This window comes from Callithrix jacchus, chromosome 10 (genome assembly GCF_049354715.1).
Source record: "Callithrix jacchus isolate 240 chromosome 10, calJac240_pri, whole genome shotgun sequence".
Lineage (NCBI taxonomy): Eukaryota > Metazoa > Chordata > Mammalia > Primates > Cebidae > Callithrix > Callithrix jacchus.
This window is the reverse complement of record NC_133511.1, coordinates 80,000,396-80,021,144: the sequence shown is the minus strand read 5'-3', so window position 1 is coordinate 80,021,144 and position 20,749 is coordinate 80,000,396. Positions and strand designations below refer to the sequence as shown.

Below are 20,749 nucleotides of genomic sequence, written 5' to 3'. Positions count from 1 at the left end.
ACACAATAGTCTGAAAAGCACACTGCTAAAGATTCTCTTTTGAGGTTTCCTCTTTTAGAAATCAAATTTACTCAAAGTCTTCTTTGGGTTTTTATTTTTTAATTATTTTATTGTATTTTGAGATGGAGTCTCACTTGTTCTGTCACCCAGGCTACAGTGCAGTGGCACAATCTTGGCTCACTGTGACCTCTGCCTCCCAGGTTCAAGAGATTCTGTCTCAGCCTCCTGAGTAGCTAGGATTATAGGCATGCACTACCATGCCTGGCTAATTTTTATATTTTTAGTAGAGACAGGATCTCACCATGTTGGCCATGCTGATCTCGAACTCCTGACCTCAAGTGATCTATTCACCTTGGCCTCCTAAAGTGCTGGGATTACAGACGTGAGCCACCACACCTGGCCTAAAAGTCTTCTTTGGAGCCTTCTTTCTCCCTTTCCCTGGTCTTTATTCTCTAGTAGATTCTACCTGGCACAATTTATGTCTTCTTTCCATTGTGCTCCCACCAAATAAAACCAAAGCACCCTCTTAGAAGGTGGGAGGAAAAAAGGATTCTAAGTCCTTCCAATTTATCTATTTTTGTCCCAATAATCAGAGTAATAATGGGCTCATACTCCAAGCCAAGCTTTGTATCTGTATTATTTCATAGCCAACAGAGGTAATTCATATTCTCATTATTGTTTTTCAAATGTAGAATCTAAGGCTCAGTAAGCTTAGGTGACCTACTCAAGGTAGAGAGTAGGTTGCCGTGAGACTTAAGGAGCACAGGTTCTCTACTGTTTTCATGGTTCTTAAGTAACAATGCAAGGTGGCAGGTGACAAGGGTAAATAATGGCCTTAACAGTGCTTTGGGACCCCATACCCTTTCTCTGATCTCTGCCTTTCCATATCCTCATGTTTAGGCCTAGTAATTCCCCTTGATTCCACCTCAGTTGCTAAACCAAACTCTAGACCCAGCATTTCGTCACTCGGTTGTGCTCTGAATCCTGGGTTCTTACTGATCTTCCCTCTTCTTTCTTTAGCACTCCTAAACCTCTTATCTGTTCAGTGCCCCTCCCTTCTATAGGACTGAAATCCTGCCCTGAGCTCCTGCCCTTTGGCTGGGGCTCTTCAACTCAGTCTAATTCTTGCCCATCTACTGCTGCCCTGAAATCGAAATTTATCTTCTACCTTCAGTTCCCCCTGCCTTTTTAAATTTAATTTTATTGTTGTTGAAACAGGGTTTGACTCAGTTGCACAGGCTGGAGTGCAGTGTTGAGATCATGGCTCACTGCAACGTCTGCCTCCCAGGCCAAGCAATCCTTCCACCTTAGTCCCCCAGCTGCTGAGATTACAGGCATATGCCCCCATTCCTGGCTAATTTTTGGTATTTTTTGTAGAGACGAGGTCTCGCTATGTTGCCCAGGCTGGTCTTGAACTCCTGAGCTCAAGTGATCTGCCCACCTCAGCCACCCAAATACTGGGATTACAGGCATGAGCCACTGTGGCCAGGCCTTCAGTTCTCTTTTTAGTATAAACTGCCCTGCCTACAGCCCCTGGATACAAGAACAGGCCAGGTGGTTCTCTCCCTAGGGGTGGCCACTGGATTGGAGTAAAAGTAGATATCTGATGCAGGTGGCACCATTGCCCAGGCTATCCAGTGATCAACCTGTCTTTCTGGTACTTCAACTAAAAGTCACCAAAACTGCTCAGCTAGCTGTGAAAAGCCAAGGAGGAAGATCCTATGGCTAGTATTTGGGGCCATGTGCAACACAAGTAGGCGGACGCAACAGCTCTGTTGAGAAATGGTCGGGGAGAGATTCATATGAAAGGGCATGGAAAAGACCACCTGACATTGGGGCCGTGTGGAGGAAGAAGAGAGATAGTGGTTGTCTCATCCTGACTCTAACGAGGCTTTTTGTACTCTGCACAAACTTGTGTTCACATGTGTCCTACTTTCTTTCTACAGTAAAGTTTCCTTTGTTCTTGAGTTAGTTTCAATGGGTTCCTGCTACAATCCAACAAGACTTCACTAAACCACCTCCTCCTTAGGTTGGGAGCCACATTTCTGCCCCTTAGCTTGTGCCCTGCTACATTCAGGAAGATCTGCTCTATGGCTGCCTCTAGGGCTGTTCTGGAGGTGGCATTGAACTAGCTCCTGCAAGCATCCTGACGGAGGCTGTTTCAAGGAAGGGAGGGAGTGTGCGCAAGGCAGGGAGTTGGGAATGAGCATGGAGTTTTACTGTAGCTCTTTTAATATTTGAAGGTTTGGTTCTTATCCTTACTTGCTTATGGTCAACTTTGGGAAAGAATGTTAGGGCAAATTGGGAGATGACACTGTTGAGTGGGGAGAGGAGGGGCAGGCTGGGGCAGAGCCTGGGGATAGTGAAGTAGTTGAAGTAGATGGTAAAGGAGTTGTGGCCTCATCCTCTGGGCGCTTTCATGCTGAGAAATGACATAAACTTGAAACATTAAATTTTCTAGTCCTGTAGGGGCTCCAAGGATTTAGGGCTCCAAACAAACTCCTCATTTTACTGATAAGGAAACAGAGGCTGAAGAATTAAAACATGGTAATGATAGCTAACAGCCAGCAAGCTCTCTCTAAGGGCAGGCTCTGCTCCAAGATCTTCATACTTATCAGCTCATTTAGTCCTCATAATGACGCTATGAGGTTGGCACAATTGCCATTTTCATTTCATAGAAGAGGGAAGCAAGGCTTAGAGGGGTTAAGTAACTTGTCCAAAGTAAGCAGGGGATGGAGTCAGGATTTGAACTCAGGAAATCTTGATTCTGAGGCAATGCTTTTAGACATTATACATTCTCATAAGCATGGAAGATCACTGGAGCTTTATAATCATAAATAAAAGCTGGTGGGGTGTGTGAGTGTGCTTTTTCTTTTTTTTTTCCTACTACATAAAGCACATCTGAGCAGAATTTGAATTTTCAAATGCTTATGGCTATAGGCTTTAAAACGTTAGCTCCTGAGACCAGCTAAACTATTGCATTGAACAGAAAACCAAATACCCCATGTTCTCACTCCTAAGTGGCAACTTAACATTGGGAAGACATGGACATAAAAAGGGCAACAACAGACACTGGAGCCTACGTGAGGGGGCACTGAAAATGCACTAAACGCACCCCAAAGACGATATACCCAGGTAACCAACCTACACAGGTACCCCCAAGCCTAAAAAGTTAAAGGAATTAGAAAACGTTACACAGTTGGGCAATGGAAGAGTACCTGTCCGTGTACAGTACAGTCAGAGTGATGAAGAACCCGCAAAGAACAAACACAAGATCATCAAGTTTATTAAGTTCCCCCTACAAGCCACAAACGAAATCAAAATGATCCTCTAAGTTCAGGTCAGATGGGTAATGTGCTGACGTCGTGACAAAATTCAAGGGTGGCACATCTCACACAAGCGTGTGAACACCCAATCATCATGCTCATGAACTACAAAAGGATGGGTGTGCTTTTTTCAAACCAGACGAGGCAGCATACATGATTCATAGAAAACACTTGAAATCAGGCCATGATTTTAATTAAAGAAAAGTGACTAAAAATTTAGAAAATCAAAAAAACAGATAAAAACAATAGTTTAGTAGACATATGTAATCTCCAATGATTTAAAGAAGATGAGAAAAGAAAATTCTCAAACCTTTTCTTCCAGTTCCCAGAGCCATATAGACTGTTTCAACTTTAAAGAAAAAGAACATCTGCTTGTGTATTGCTTCTCATGCCACAGGTGGAGTGATAATCCTGTGGGCTGGTTCACGACATCCTCCAAAGCAAGCCCTCCTGAAGGTGAAATAATCAATTCCTGTAATTAGGGTCCACCATTACCTGACCTTTTATGGTCAGGGGAGCCTTGAATCCAGAGAAATATAAAAGCTGGAGTGATTTTTCTAATGCATTTTTAATAAATGGGTGGCTCTTCAAAGCTCAGAGTTTTATGCATCAACCATTCATGGTCACTTGTTAGGGTGACCTTCCTGACCACTGTATCTAAAACAAGCCCCTCCCTACTCCTAATCCTCTTTATGTCACCACCACCCTGGTTGGTTTCTTTTCACTTAAATATATATATTTTTCACGTTTTCCTTTTCTCCGCTGTTAGGATGTAGGCTTACGAAGGGAAGTTTCCTTGATTACTGCTGCATCTCCAAAGCATAGCACATAGAAGATGTTCAGTAAAATTATTGAATTAATAAGTTCAATGAATATGTATAAAGTTATTAAATAAGCAAACTATATATTCAAGCAACATTTATGAAGCATCCAATACTATATTAAGCTCAGGGGATATAACAGTAGGAAGGGCAGATTTAAACCTTGTTGTTTAGTGAGGGAGAGACATCAAATAAATACGTAAGTGTTATGATGCTAACAACAGGAGAAGCAAAGTGCTGGGAGCACCTGACAAGGATCAGGGAAGTAAAGAATCTGGGAAGGCCTCCTGGAAGAAGCAACATCTAAGCTGAGTCCTGAGGGATGAATAGGAGTTCACTAGTTGGAAGCCTGCTGGAAGATGTCCTGGCCGAGAGCAGGTCCAGATGCAAGAAGGGCATTGCCCTTTTGCGCAGACTGAAAGAGGTTTTGTATGCCTAAAACTTAATAGTTGCAGCAAGAAATAAAATTGGAGAGGTAAGACAAGGCCAGGACATGGAGGGATTTTAGGCGATGACAAGGAATTTGGACTTTGTCTTAGGGTTAAGGAGAAACCATTAAACATTTTAAGTGGGGGAGTGGCATGATCTGATTTGTTGTTTATAAACATAGCCCTGGGGCAGTATGGGCAGTAGAGGAGGATCAGAGGTAGGAACATTGCAGGGGGTGGGGGGTAGCAATTTAGTGGAGGGAGGTGGTGATGAGGGCAGATTGAACTGAATGAATTTAAAAGAGAATTGGGTGCAAGGGATCAAGGATTCCAGCCTGAATAACTGAGTGAAAGGGGGATCATCTTTGGGCCAGCATCCAGCAGAGAACCAGACATTTAGTAAACATGCCAGAAATACAGGCTTACTGAAGTAGAAATGGTCTTAGTGGAATGAAGTGTTTTCATAACGAGTATTCATAAGCTCACTTTCCACTCCCAACTCCAACCTACAAGTGTGATCTACCATTTCCTACAGCCTCTGCCTGCCTTGGATTACCTATTTGTGACCTGCCACTAGCCATAGCTCAGTATTTACAATTCCCAGTCCCCTCATCCACCAGGACACGTTTGCTTTTGTCCTCCCACGAAGGGGAGAACATTGTGCCCTTACCCATCCCCAGCCACTAGCAACACTACTGCTAATAATTCTGCTGTGATTTTTCATTAATTTTCTTGGTATTTTGCAGTTATGGTAATGTTAAAATTTATACTCAACAGTATTATTAGAACTTTCCACCACTAATGGGATTAGTATTTTTGTTCATTTGTGTTTGAGAGCCATTAGCATAAAATTTACCTCCAACAATATCTATTGTGATTTTTAATGCCCTTGAAACTTGCAGTGAGCAGTAAGTTTATAAGAAGGGAATGCTGGTAAGCATATAAATGTCTTTCTTGAGAAAAGAGGGCTTTTTATTTTCATCATGGCTGGCCCGGGTTCTTTCACAGAGTCATTGGTAGGATATAAAGTATTAAGTGCTGAGAACACTGTGTTAGTTTGTAGATGTTTTCTAGCAAGTTTCTGGTTATTTAGAGGACATTTTTATATTCTAGGAGGATTCATAGTCTTGCTCCTTTTAATGTTGTTTCTTACCTGACCTATAGAAAAATATAATCAATTGTGTGCTTGTGGGGAACAATAGTTAGAACGATGAATTCTTTGGAAGCCTGAAATCTCCCTAGCCAACTGACTCTCCCAGGAGCTCGGGAACTTGAGGCACTGCTAGCAGAGGCCAGATTCAGAGGTTGGCAAGAGGAGTGTCTCTGTGGGGCAGCTATGTGGGACAGGGAAGGTGTACAGGTAGGTCTGGCTTCATGGGCAGATGACTTGTGCCATCTCACAGGACCCCACATTGTGAAATTCACAGTATTACCATCAGTATTGCTGAGATTCTCAGCAAGTTTTGAACAAGGGGCCCCTTGTTTACACTGAGCAGATGATACATCTGGTACTGTCTGGGTTGGAGCCAGACATGCTTGGGTTTAAGTCCTGGTATTCTCTACTGTTGATGATGCCTTGGTTTCCTTATCTGTAAAACTGGGATAATAATAGAATCTTCTCAGACTAGATATGAAGGGGGCTAAAAGTAGATATCCAGCACCTGGGGGCCTTAAAGGTGGTGACAGGCACTGAGATATGTTCATTCCCATGTGTGGTACCCATAATTATACTTATTATTATGACTGAAAGTCTGAAACCCTAGACAGCTGGGATAGGCAGACAGATGTTGCCTGTGTGGTAATACAAGCAAATCACAGGCATGCTGATTAGAAGCATACCAAAGGACTTTTTCCTAAGAGGAACATTCTAAGGCTGGCAGTCGTGGTGGTGGAGGGTTCCCATCCATGAGTTTTCAATCTTTTTAATGCTATGACACGTCAGATAATGTTCACCAGCACGATATAGTGCTGGTTTTGTACGATTCCTGCAAGCTTCTTTCCTTTCCAGAAACCTCTCAAGAAAGCCAACAAGTGAGACTGGCATTATTATGAAGATACCCTTGACCCTCACATAATTAACTGGCAAACTTTAGTATTTTAACTACTACTTGTAACAAAGGGTTTTCAAGATTCCCCCCCATGGAGCTTGACAAACCAGGGAGGCATAATTCCATACTTGAGAACTGAGAATGTGGACTGCTAGGATCCCAGGCAAGGGTTCCCCCCATGATAGGCCAGACAGACTAGCACCAATTAGCATCCCTCCATGACTCTGCCATAGCCTGAAGGAGTGATGCCAATTATGAGGAGTGGCAGACAGACTCAGAGAAACAGAGCATAGTTAGATAGCTCATCTTGGATGAATAGCATGCACTCTTAAAACATCTGGTCAAACACCCTTTTTTCCAAGAAAGGAAGAAAGACACTAAATTAAGTTAATAAGAAACATAAGCTCATTCTGGGGCATTTTTTGACTTTAGTCCAAACGGACTCCTCAGAGGATTTATAGCAGAAGTCAGAGTGACCTTTGTTGCATCTGATTTAGGATTTGTGGGCAGCTTGGAGTCCAGACGGTAGGCTTCCATGGGAGCACTGCAGGCCTCAGCTGTGCTCGCCCTGCTGTACTGCTCAGGCCTCTGGGCATGTGCACATTGGGAGATGGGGTCCCTGGTGTTTCTGGAGCCTCCTGCATTGTCTTAGGAGCTATGGGACAGGAGCACAGGGAGGGCAACAGCCTCTCAGTGACTGTGCTGTGAAATGATCATATCCCACACATGGTTTGCTCTTTCCTTACTTCCTCCAGAGCACTTGGTGAGCAGTGGGACATGCTGCCATGGTGCTCTCTCAGGCTGGATGGGCTTTTGTGGATAGTGATGGCTAAAGCTACACGGTCACGTCTTGCAGCAGACTACCACTGAAAAATTGTGGCTCTTCTGCCAAGATTCTCTCATTAGCCTCTCTCTGGTGTCCACCTGATCATCAGGTTTTTGATGAAGGATGATGGCATTGTCAGCCAATTGAATTGACAATAATTATGGACTTTTTCTCTTTTGTCTCTCAGGGGTATCAGTGGGGCCTAGATAATGGGACAGCTCCTGGGCTCACACAACATGGGACACAGAAGATGCCTCAGTCCATAATGATTATGATGAACGAACAATTAATTTATCAAGTACCTCAGGACATAGTTGCGAAAATCACGTAAAATACAGAAACGCTTATTTTGGGGATTTGGCTGAGACAGTTTGACTATTATTCCTCTGACCCTCTCAAAGATCACAATAAGAAAACCTTAATTCATGGCTTTGATTCTGGGGAGACTAGAGACAGGGCATCCCAACAATGTGGCCACGGCAGCAGTATTTAGCACAAGCTGAAGAAAAATTGAATGCAGTCAGGGACAACTTAAGACAACAAAATGGATATTTGTGCCTCTGTCCTCTACTTAACATAAAAACCCAAGTGCAGCAAATAGATTTTCTTCCAGCACATGTACTGCAAATTTCAAGCCCCTGGGAAAGACATCTAAGGAGTGCTTTGACTGCATTTCTGTTATTTGGTCATTCTGTGATTTTTTTTTTTTTTTGTCTTACTTGTTGACGAATTTCTTCCTCCATTTTCACGGGTGAGCCCAATTCGGCAACTTGTTTGACGCCTTCACTGGCATATCCTCCATATTCCCATAGTACATAATTCTTGGAGTGGGATCCTCCGATGATTGCAGACCAGTGATTGGCCCGACCTGGGAAAGCCAATGAGAATGAAGTTATCAGTGTGGCTGTGGCTGAAACATGAGTCCATTAAATGATTGGGAGAATGCGGTAGTTGGACAATGATTCAAAAAGCACTGAGTAAGCACCTATTCTGTCTTAGGCCCTGAGCTATTTAGTGATAAGAGAGTTCCTATAAGCAAATACGTCTTGGGAATGTACAGACAGGTCGACAGCAGATGTTGAACAAGACACAGAAGCAGCCCAGAGATGCCTTCTCTCTAGGAAGGTGTCAGAGAAGGGGATAGTTGAGAGAATGTTCAAGGCTAATCATATTTGTAAGGCAAAATAGAGTAGAAAGGACTGTTCTGGCAGACTTCCATTCAAGTGCTAACCAGGCCTGACCTTGCTTAGCTTCCAAGATCAGACAAGATTGGGTGCATTCAGGGTAGTATAGTCATAGGCCAGACTCAGAAACATTAAATAACATTGTGTGTTTAGAGAGTCAGAAGTAATTCAGCATTGCTGTGTCACGAACTGTCAAGGGGAAAGTTAGGAGATGATGCCAGGGAGGTAGGAAGAAGCTTGTTCATGAATGGCCTTGCTCTAAATGCCTCGCGAGTTTGGATGTCATTTGAAAGGATCTGAAAACCACTGAAGGGTTCTGGCAGGGGAGTAATGTAATTGCATTTGAATTTTAGATAAATCATCCAGACAGCAGTGTGAAGAATGCATTAGAGGAAGCACAGTTGGAGTAGAGAGCTGGAGAGATACGCAAGGAGCAAAAGATAAAGGGATGTGTGGGGACAAACCTGAGGAGTAAACATGGTTCACTTCAGCTGACTTTTATGTACATTTCAGTACAAGGGGCAGGCAGGTTAGCTATATTGAAAGGATGGGATAGACAGTGTAAATATGTGGAAGTGACCAGTGCACAGTGGTTTGGTGAAGATCATGTGGGATGGTGACTACAGTGGGATGAGGGAGGGAATTAATGCACAACACACAGCATGGGAAAACAGTAAGATCTGGGCTGGACCAGGACAGAACCTGACCTGAGGATTTATTTAGGTCCCAAGGAAAGGAGGAAGAAGGAACTGATAATCAGCAACAGAACCCTACTGGATTTGTTTTTGCATGTGATAAATATAGATGTGTATAAATTTATTATTGACTAAGTTACATATAATTAATCACAAGGTTGGCTCAATTCTCAGCCATTCTTTGGTTGGTTTTATAAAGTCTCAAGTTAAAGTACATTTTCAGGCAAAGAAAGAGGAAAACTTAAGCTGGGTGAACCCAACTGACATTTTCAGTTTCCTACCCTGTGGCTCAGAGTCAGCAGAATTCTTCACTCCACCACCCAAGAAAGTGATTCTGAGCAGGGCCTAGTGCTGATTACACCTCACATTGCTTCCCCATGGCCCTCTGCTCCAGGAGCACATCAAGAACACAGGTGTAAAGCCAGGCTGCATCTTCCTGGCCTGCTGAGCGCAGCCATGGCTCACCTCAGGCACAGGACATCACCGTGTGTGTCTGCCCAACTGCTTGTTCATTATTTCCTATCACCGGGAAAATGCAGACCCCATGTTTAACCCTCATCTCTCATATTCCTGGAGTAGACAGATAAAGATGCTGTCAGCTGTTTCTCTAACTCATTTCTTGGGTGAAGAAAATGTCCTAGCTGGTGGTCATCCAAGCCTAAGTCTGCTTGTGAAGGGGTAATGGCTGGTAGCCAGTAATGGGCTTAGTTCATGACACAGACACAGGGTGATCAGCTTCAGAATCTCTTGCTCTCCTTGCCCTTCTCCACCAAAATACTCCTTTTTCCAGCCCTGTCTTGCCTTCAATTCTGCACTTCAGTGCAGAATTGCCATGTGCTCTTTGCTCTGCACTCTCCTCTTCCTCGGCTTAGCCAACTCTCATTCCTCCTTTATAAATTACTCAGAAGTTCCTCAAGACAACTACAGGCCAATCTAAGCTTTTGTCTTCTGTCTTGCCATAGCAGAAGTCACATTTATTACTGCTGTTACAGTCTGTTATCTCACGAAGCTGAACGTTTCTTGAGGGAGCCTGCCTTCAGCCTTGTATCCCCAATGCCTAGTGCTGTGTCTAGAGTGTTGCTAGTGCTCAGTATGTGTTCCCAGAAGGATTTCATCCAAACAATCAAATGGGAAGGCAGCAGTATATGCTCTTGACATACTTGGGAGTAGGCCTGCACAGATGTGATGCACTGTGATTAAATTCAAGCGTTAGTTCAGCAGAGTTCCTGACACCTGCTAGGCTAAACAGTATCCTATGTGCAGTTAGAAAACAAAAAGCAACAACGACAAAAGAAAGACATTGGTCTTAGAGCCAGCAGACAGGAATTGAAATCCTAGCGTTGCCACTTACTGGCTTTGCAAACTTGGTCAAATTCAATTACTTTATTTCCCTGAGTCTCAGCTCCCTCTTTTGTTATTCAGGGATGATAATGCCTACCTTATCAACCTATTATGAGAATTAAATTAAATTATTTAAAAGTGAGATAATATATTGAAATCACTACTGGTACACAAAAGACATTCAATAATTATAGTTACTTCCTTTCATAGTTGTTAGGAAGGCTACAAAACTGAGTAAAACATGAAACCTGCCTTTAATTTAGTATAAGAGATAAGAAATATGTATGATAAGTAAGATAATGGAAACAAGTACAATCCTAGGGGATTAGGGGAGTGACCCAGATGGATCTTTCTGGCTTATTCATGTAACTTCCATTATGTGCCAAGCACAGAGGCCAGCCCCGGACACTGAGAAGGACTAGATATGGTATTGCCCTGGAGGGACTCACAGTCTGGGGTTGGGGGAAACAGATGGATAAGCGGATTAATTACAATCCACTGTGGTCAGGGTTATTTATAGCACAAGAATGCAGAGCACAGAAGATGGAGCAGCTAATTCCAAATTCCCCAGATCCAAGGAATCAAAGGCACGAGTGCAGTGAAGCAGGCACCTCAAGAGTGGGATTTGTCTTTATGGCTCTTACTCCTAAATAAAATTGAATTATAATAGTTCAACCTCCTAGCCAATATAGCTGTTAGTTTCCTACAATGGCCTTGAAACATGACATATTAATTCAAATTTTAACACGTTTAATGACATCGACCAAATAACAGATATTTGCAAGGCACTTGACCAGGGAGAAAGAATAAGACTATGTCCCCGCTTGGGGGTGACAAGACAAGAACTCATGGAAAAACAATTTGCAACCTTACAAAGGATATTGAGGTCAGATGAACAGCAGTCACTCAGGTGCAAAAGGCACTGTGACCAGGAGCCAGAAGACTCTGATCCAGGCCCCCATTTATAACCATAAATCACTTATTCAATCTCTCAGAGCCTCAGTTTCCCTTTAAAATATAGAAATAATAATTACCAAGCTGGAGTATCTCCCAGAGTTGTGCAAATTAACTGAGATAGTTTTGGAAAGAATTGTGAAAGCTGTAAAGAATTGTACAAAACAAAGTTATCAGTATTATTACAGATATGAAGCACCAATCCAAAAGAAGGAAGAGGAGCAAGGAAACTTTCCAATTGGAAGGAGGGCTCCTAAAGATGTAAAGAAACAGAAAAGAGGATAGTGTGCCAGGTGCAGGACTGGCAGACCAGCTGGATCAGGGATTCAATTAACAATACAGATGCTAGGCTCAAACAGCTTGTAGGTGTTAGGATGATGCTCTCCTATGTATAATCTTCAATGTAACCTTATCCTCATGTTACATGTGAAGAAACTGAGGTGCAGAGAGCTTAAGGAAACAGCACAATCTCACAGAGCTAGGAAGGGGCAAAACTGGGGTTCAAGCCCAGGTCTACCTGACTTCAGAACACATGTTCATCTCCCTACATCCCACTGTGAGGTCAGGACACAGAGGAGATGACTGAGTGGACTCTAGAAACAAAGAAATTAGACGAAAAAGAATTTCAGGGCTAAGTTGCGGTGGGTGCTGAGTGCCCATGGTAGTAGATGGCATTGGGAAAGAGGGAAACATGATCGAAGGTTCCTTCTGGGAAGAATGACGTAACAATAGTTAACATGTATTAAGCTCATATGGTTTGGCTCCGTGTCCCTACCTGAATTTCATCTTGAGTTGTAATTCCCATGTGTTGAGGGAGAGACCTGGTGGGAGATAACTGGATCATTGGAGCAGTTTCCCTTATACTGTTGTCATGATAGTGAGTGAGTTCTCATGAGATCTGATGGTTTGAAAGTATGTGGCAGTTCTCCTTTCATTCTTGCTGTCTCTTGCTGCCTTGTGAAGAAGATGCCTGCTTCTTCATCTTCTGTCATGATTATAAGTTTCCTGAGGCCTCCCCAGCCATGCAGAACTGTTAGTCAATTAAACTTCTTTTATTTATAAATTACTAGTCTCAGGGACTTCTTTATAGCAGTGTGAGAATGGACTAATACAGAAAATTGGGACCCAGAGTGGGGCACTGCTACAAAGATACCTGAAAATGAGGATGCAACTTTGGAATTGGGTAACAGGCAGAGGCTGGAACAGTTTGGAGGCCTCACAAGAAGACACGAAGATGTGGGAACATTTGGAACATCCTAGAGACTTGTTGAATGAATTTGATCAAAATGCTGATAGTGATATGGACAATGAAGTCAATGCTGAAGTGGTCTCAGATGAAGATAAGAAACTTACTGGGAACTGGAGTAAACGTCACGTTTGCTATGCTTTAGCAAAGGGACTGGCAGTATTTTTTTTCTGCTCTAAAGATCTGTGGAACTTTGAACTTGAAAGAGGATTCAGAGTACCTGGCAGCAGCAATTTTTAAGCAGCAAAGCATTTAAGATTTGACTTGGTTGTTTCTGAAAACATACAATCATATGCATTCACAGAGATGACCTGAAATTGGAACTTATGTTTAAAAGGGAAGTACAGCAGAGAAGTTTGGAAAATCTGCAGCCTATATGGTAGAAAAAAAAACATTTTCTGGGGAGAAACTCAAGCAGAAATTTTCATAAGTAGAAGAAGCTGAATGTTAACAGTCAAGACAATGGGGAAAATGTCTCCAAGGGCATTTCAGAGATCTTCAGAGTAGCCCCTGCTATTACAGGCTGGGAGGCCAAGGAGGGAAAATGGTTTTCTGGGCCAGACCCAGGGCTCTGCTGGTCTGTGCAGCCTTAGGACATGGCATCCTCTGTCCCAGGTGCTCAAGATCCAGCCATGGCTAAAAGGGGCCAAGGTACAACTCGAGCTGTTGCTTCAGAGGGTGTAAGCCCCAAGCCTTGGCTGCTTCTACATGGTGTTGGGCATCTGTGGGTACACAGATGACAAGAATTGAGATTTGGGAACCTCTGCCAAGATTTCAGAGGATGTACTGAAATGCCTGGATATCCAGGAAGAAGTCTGCTGCAGGGGCAGAGCACCCACGGAGAACCTCTGCTAGAGCCATGCAGAGGGGAAATGAAATGTGGGGCTGGAGACTCGCCATTCAGAGTCCCCACTGGGGCACTGCCTAGTGGAGCTGTAAAAAGAGGGTCACCATCCTTTAGGCCCCTGAATGGTAGATCCACTGACAGCTTGCACTGTGTACCTGGGAAAGCTATGGGAAGTCAACAGCAGTTCATGAAAGCAGCTGGGGGTGCTGTGCCCTGCAGAGCCATAGAGGTGGAGATGCCCAAGGGCTTGGGAGCCCACCTCTTGCATCACTGTTGCCTGGATGTGAGACATGGAGTCAAAGGAGATTATTTTGGAGCTTTAAGATTTGGGTTTCAGATTTGCATCGGGCCTTGCTGAGTTACTGATTTGCATGGGGCCTATAGCCCCTTTGTTTTGGCCAATTTCTCCCATTTGGAATGGGAGCATCTACCCAATACCTGTAACCTCATTTTATCTTGGAAATAACCAATTTGCTTTTGATTTTACAGGCTTATAGGTGGAAGGGACTTCCATTGTCTCAGATGAGATTTTGGATTTGGACTTTTGAGTTAGTGCTAGAATGAGCTCAGATTTTGGGGGACTGTTGGAAAGGCATGATTGTGTTTTGAAACGTAAGAAGGACATGAGATTTTAGAGGGTCCAGGGGTGTAATGATATGGTTTGGCTCTGATCTCCATCAAAATCTCATCTCAAGTTGTAATTCCAACATGTCAAGGGATGACCTTGTGGGAGGTGACTGGATCATGGGGTGATATCCCTTATGCTGTTCTCATGATAGTGAGTGAGTTCTCGTGAGATGTGGTTTAAAAGTGTGTGACAGTTCTTCCTTCACTCTTGCTTTCTCCTACCACCTTGTGAAGAAGGTGCCTGCTTGTCTGTCACCTTCTGCCATGGTTGTAAGTTCCTTGAGGCCTCCCCAGCCATGCGCAACTGTGAGTCAATTACACCCCTTTATAAATTACTGAGTCTCACGTAGTTCTTTATATCAGAGTGAAAATGGACTAGTATATGAACCTTTACTATGTGCCAGGCACAATGCCAAGGTCTTGACCTATTATCTCATTCAACACTCAAAAAGAAAACTTTTAATACAGATGCTATTCTCATTCCTGTTTTCACATGAGGAAACTTAAAGAGGTTAAGTGAGTTAACCCAAATATGCAGAAGCAGATGAGTGATGGCACTGGGATTCAAAGTTGAGTCAAAGAGCCTAAGATCAGCTCTTCTCGGCCGCATGATTCTATAACTCTGGTAGGACATATCCAGTAATAGGTAGGAAAGGAGAGGATCTGAAAGTGAGGAGACCAAATTGGAGGCCCTTTGACATTCCCTCCATGAATCATGCGGGGCCTGACATAGGGCAGTAGTAAGGTGAATGGGGACAAGAGGCCAGGAGTGTGGACAATAAGAGTGTGAACAGAAGACTGAACAGTCCTTGGGAGGCAATTTGGTAAAGCAGTTAAAACTGTTTTCTTTTGGGGGGGGGTCAGATCAATATACATTCTAGTCTTGGTTCTGAAACTTTCTAGGCTAAACACATCAGTTAGTCACTCTCAATCTGTTTCTGCATGTGTAAAATAGGAATAGTAATATAATCAGCCTCTTAGTGTTGTTCTGAGGCTGAAGTCCATGAAATAATGACTAGTGGTTGGCACATAAAATCGGCTCAATAAATATTCGCTAGTAAAATTAAATCTAAATAGAGTAGGGAAAACCCAGACACATTTCTGTAAGGCATGGTTACCAAGGAGAATCCGACTGGGTGACTGGGTGGCTGGAGATGACAGGAATGTCAAATGCAAGGATCTGAATCTGAAAAAAGGAATTGGGGAATCATCTAAATGGGACTCAGTAGTCTGGAGCCTGCAGAATGAAGTGGTTAAGCAGATCTCAGTTAGTTGGAACACAAGAAAAAGTTTACACTTGGGCCCCACATCCTCTAGTAAACAGAGGAGGAGAAAGAAAAGACTCAGGTATCAGGAGGCCTCGGAAGAAGGAGATGAAGTTAAAGCTTGTGGCTTAAAGGAAAACTCAGAGAGGCTACCTCTGAAGCCTTTGGTGAGGAGAACTCAGACCTAGGGGGAAGTGGCTGAGAAGCAGACTATCACTATTCTTTTTGGCTTTAGGTAATTACGTGGCTTTTTGATTTTGCATGTCCCTCACTGGTTCCAGCAGTGCTCAAGTGGCCTATCTGGGTTTAGATATTTATTCCCAATAGCTTAGATGAGGCCAAGAGGCAGGCAGGAAGCTGGGAGGAAGAAATCATTAGACAGGTAAATTTGAGATACTGATGGCCAACCAGGTACATTTGTCTAAAGAGCCACTAGGCCAGGTGCGGTGGTTCACGCCTGTAATTCCAGAACTTTGGGAGGCCGCGGCAGGTGGATTGTCTGAGGTCAGGGGTTCAAGACTAGCCTGACCAACATAGTGAAACCCCTTCTCTACTAAAAATACAAAAAATTAGCCAGGCATGGTGGCAGGCGCCTGTAATCCCAGCTACTCCGGAGGCTGAGGTGGGAGAATCACTTAAACCCAAGAGTCAGAGATTGCTGTGAGCCAAGATGGCCCTATTGTACTCCAGCCTGGGCAACAAGAGCGAGATTCCATATCAAAAAAAAAAAAAAAAAAAAAGAAAGCCACTAGAGGGAGGTATTTCGAGTATATGTATAGTAACCTCCTTTCTAACATCCATTCTGCTGTCATCAGTGGTATTAAATTACCAGTGTTCACAATGATGCTTAAAATGCCAGTGGTAATTAAAGAAGAACAATGCCTGACATTCTGTATAGTGTGAAAGGAGACAGGTTTCATGGCAGATAGATTCCCTGAGGTGTTCTGCACATGGCAGTGTGATGGTTAATTTTGCCAACCTGACTGGGCTATGGGGAAGGCAGACATTTGATCAAATTGGGTATGTCTATGAGGGTGCTCTGGATGAATATTCGAAATGATAGAGTAAAACAGACTGCCCTCCCTATTGTGGGTGGGCCCTATCTAGTCAGCTGAAGACCTGAAAAGAACATAAAGGCTGACTCTCCCTGGAGGAAGAGGTAATGCCTTCTGCTCAACTGACTTTAAGCTGAAACCTTGCTTTTTTTCCCCCTGCCTTTGGATTCAAACTAAAACACTGGCTCTTCCTGGGTCTTCAGCATAGGACTGGAACTGAACCATCAACAATCCTGGCTCCCAGGCCTTCACACTCAGACTGGAACTACACCATTGGTTCACCTGGGACTCCAGCTTGCTAACTGCGTATCTTGGGACTTCTCAGCCTCTGTACTCAGGTAAGCCACATCCTTATAATAAATATCTTCACACACACACATACCCTATTGATTTTATTTCTTAGGAGAACTTGGATTAATATAACAGTTGTTCAGTGACCATCTGGATTTCCTGGCCAGTGGCTGCATTCTCCTGCCAATCCCAATTCTGCAGAAAGCCACCTATTCATTTCCTTGATACCCATTCATAATGCTTCTCTACAGAATGTCTTACAACCTTAGTAACTAGATTGTTGCAACCTCCTATTATCTAACCTCAGCCTCACCCATAGTGCTTTCAGCAAATCCTTGTTTTGGGCCCTCATTGGGCTCTTAAAGAATTTTTCCATAGTAGTTATACATGACAGAGCTTCTCCAGCCCCTAAGTTCTAGGCTCCCCTCCCACTTTTATCTCTTAGTAGATGACCCTGCCACTTAACTCTTCTGAAAAGATTAAGGTTAACCCATCTACAGACTCCTTCATGTACAATGTGGCCAGTGATCAACAGAAAAGTTTTGTGGACCTGCCAGTTCTATTCATACAAGTTGTTTTGGATCTCACATCCCTTTTGCCCTTGTTATGTTCATGCTAGGCGTAGTTCCAGAACCTGCCCGGTTTCTGACACTTTGAATTTGGCTGCAGAACTTGCCGTATGTGGATTTGTGTCTGGGTGCTGCCCAGGACACAGCTTGTACTTGTCCTTTGGCATTCTCTGTTCTTGGCTGCCTCGGAAACTCACTCTGACCAAACCATTCTGTTTTTCAGGATCCCATCCCAGTATAGCCTCCTGACAAAAGCCATACATGGGGAAGTCTGTCATTGAGGCCAGAAATCCCTCACTTTCCTATTATTCTGCCTTCTTCACTCCACTCTTTTTTCCTTCTCTAGAGCCTCAAAGAAAGTGCCACTTTTCCATTCCCAGGAAAACTCTTGCACTGATAAAATTGCTTACGTTATTTTCTACTTCCTCTGAGACCTCCAATAGTAAGATTTTATTAATTCATTCAACGAACATTTACTGGGATTACACTATGTGCTAGTCCAGGGATTAGTAAACTACAATGGCCTGTTTTCATTTCAAGGAAGTCTTATATTTTATGTATTACCTATTGTTTATGGCCACTTTCATGCTACAATGGCAGAGTTGAGTAGTTACAGCTGAAGCTGTCTGGTCTACAAACCCTAAAATATTTCCTATCTGGCCCTTCATACAAAAAGTTTAAAAACCTGTGCCAGGCCATAGAGACTCTGAAATGACTCAGACTTGATCCTTGTCTTAGAGATGTTCTGTCTGGAGGGTGGGGTGTGAAGGGAATGGAGGCTAGGTCATAACAGGCAACTACAATAAAGTGTGGTTGATACAACTTTGATAAAGGCAAACACAGAATATTAGAGCACAAAGAAGGGGACACTTAACCCAGATGGTTCCAGAGAAGGCATCCTACAGGAGATGGCAACTGAGCTAAATTCTGAAGGATAAGTAGCAGTTAGCAAGGCAGGTAGGCAATTAGGGGAAGGTTATTTTTGCAGACAAAAGAATAGATGCAAAAGCAGAGGCATGAGAAAAAGCCAGAGATGTGGAAGACCACGAGGTCATGGTAGAGTGTGTGTGTGTGTGTGTGTGTGTGTGTATAAAAACTGGATGATCAGTGATGAGATCAGTCAGCCAGGCAGATCGTGATGAGATATGAATGTCTTAATAGAAACGTTATTTTTTCTTTATGGCAATGCAAAGTAGAGAAGAGAATAAAATAGTCCTGTCTATAGACAACTCCCAGATCTGTATATACTCACTTGACTTTTCCTTCTGACGCTGATGAAGTAAATGGCACAGCACTAACCCTCTGGACATAAATAACTATAAAGGGGCAAATTATATTAAGCACCTGTTTTCAGATGTTGGAAAACAGCAAAGAACTATGATCACTAACAGAAGGGAAACACAAGAGATGAGCCCATGTTTGCCCAGGCTTTCTGCCACAGACACATTTCTGGTTTGTGGTACAGGAAGGTGGAATAGAACAGAGCATGGCAAACTGTCTGAGACGAAGAGGTAGAGGTAGGAACTTGGGGCTAGAATGCCAAAGAGGAGGAAGCTGCACAGAGATGGAGCTTCAGAATCCGCATCGAAGTCCCCTTAAATATTTGAACAAACACTAAGCTTCACATATGCAGGGTGATACTTTACAAGGCCTGGTAGAGAACAGCCCCCAAGGAGCTGGAGATTTAGAGGTCACATAATGCTAGAGAAATAGGACTTCTACGCAACCATGTTAGAGACCTTGCTGAACACTCTATACATTCAACTGAAAGCCTAGAAAGGCTATAATTTAGTAGCAAAACTATGTTAGCCTGAGAGTAAGGACTGCTTTAGACTTACCTCAACAAAGCTTAGAAAACAGGCCTGGGAAGGGAACCAGGCAGATCCATTAGTAAACCAACCATTTGCCAAGCTATACGTTCAGCTAAAGCCTAGAAAGACTAAAATTTAGTAGCAAAACTCCATCAGTCCTAGAGTAAGGGATACTCTAGACTTACCCCAACAAAGCTTAGAAAACAAGCCTAGGAAGGGAATCAAGCAGATCTATTAGTAAATTAATCATTTGCCATACTCTTTAAAGGAAGATAAAAAATCCAGGCACTCAACAATGTAGTATTTACAATGTTCATCATGCAATAAAAAATTTCTAGACATGGTTGGGCATGGTGGCTCATGCCCATAATCCCAGCACTTTGGGAGGCCTAGGTGAGAGGATCACTTGAGCCCAGGAGTTTGAGATGAGCCTGGAAAACACAGTGAGACCTTTTCTCTATAAATTGTTTTAAAAAATTTGCTGGGCAGGCCGGGTGCGGTGGCTCACGCCTGTAATCCCAGCACTTTGGGAGGCCAAGGCGGGTGGATCACAAGGTCAACAGATCGAGACCATCCTGGTCAACATGGTGAAACCCCGTCTCTACTAAAAATACAAAAAATTAGCTGGGCACGGTGGCGCGTGCCTGTAATCCCAGCTACTCAGGAGGCTGAGGCAGGAGAATTGCCTGAACTCAGGAGGCGGAGGTTGCGGTGAGCTGAGATCGTGCCATTGCACTCCAGCCTGGGTAACAAGAGCGAAACTCCGTCTCAAAAAAAGAAAAAAAAAAATTTGCTGAGCATGGTGATGCGTGCCTGTAGTCACAGATACTCCAGAGGCTGAGGTGGAAGGATCATTTGAGCCCAGGAGTTTGAGGTTGAAGTGAGCTATGATCACCACTGTATTCCAGCCTGAGTGACAGTGCAAGACCCTGTCTCAGAAAAAAAAAAATTACAAGAGAGGTGTAGAAGCAGGAAATGTAAACCAGAACCAGGGAAAGCCCATAGTCAATAGCAGGAGTTCCTGAGATGATTGATATGTGGGATTAACATACAAGAACTTTAAAAGAGCTATTATCAATATATTCAAGGATTTAAAGAAAACATGGACATAATGAGTGCACAGAATTTTGGCAGAGAAATGAAAACTATTTTAAAAAGCCCCAATAGAAATTTCAGAACTGAAAAATATATCTGTGCTTGAACACAGCAAAGGAATAGATCAGTGAACTAAAAGATAGGGTGATAAAAACAATTCAAAATGAAGCACAGAGAAAAAAGTGCTGGAAAAAAAAATGAACTCGAGTACCAATCACTGTAGAATAAAAACAAGTGGTTGTTCCAGAAGGAGAGAATAGAGAGATTGGTTAGAAAAATATCTGAAGACACAATGCCTGAAATTCTCCCAAATTTGAAGA

At 43.2% G+C, this 20,749-nt stretch overlaps 1 protein-coding gene and 1 non-coding gene across 4 annotated transcripts in view; both read right to left on the bottom strand.

Annotated features, from left to right (window-relative positions):
- Nucleotides 1-20,749, bottom strand: part of SPON1 (spondin 1) — a 300,022-nt gene that overhangs the window by 105,567 nt on the left and 173,706 nt on the right. For all 3 annotated transcript variants that reach the window (XM_009007713.5, XM_002755075.6, XM_035265886.3), the window contains exon 6: nt 8,169-8,317. In XM_009007713.5, the coding sequence (XP_009005961.1) occupies nt 8,169-8,317 (149 nt within the window). The remainder of the gene's footprint in view (nt 1-8,168; nt 8,318-20,749) is intronic.
- Nucleotides 3,340-3,443, bottom strand: LOC118146029 (small nucleolar RNA U13). The gene has a single exon (XR_004731498.3). It is a non-coding gene; the product is annotated as a small nucleolar RNA U13 (small nucleolar RNA).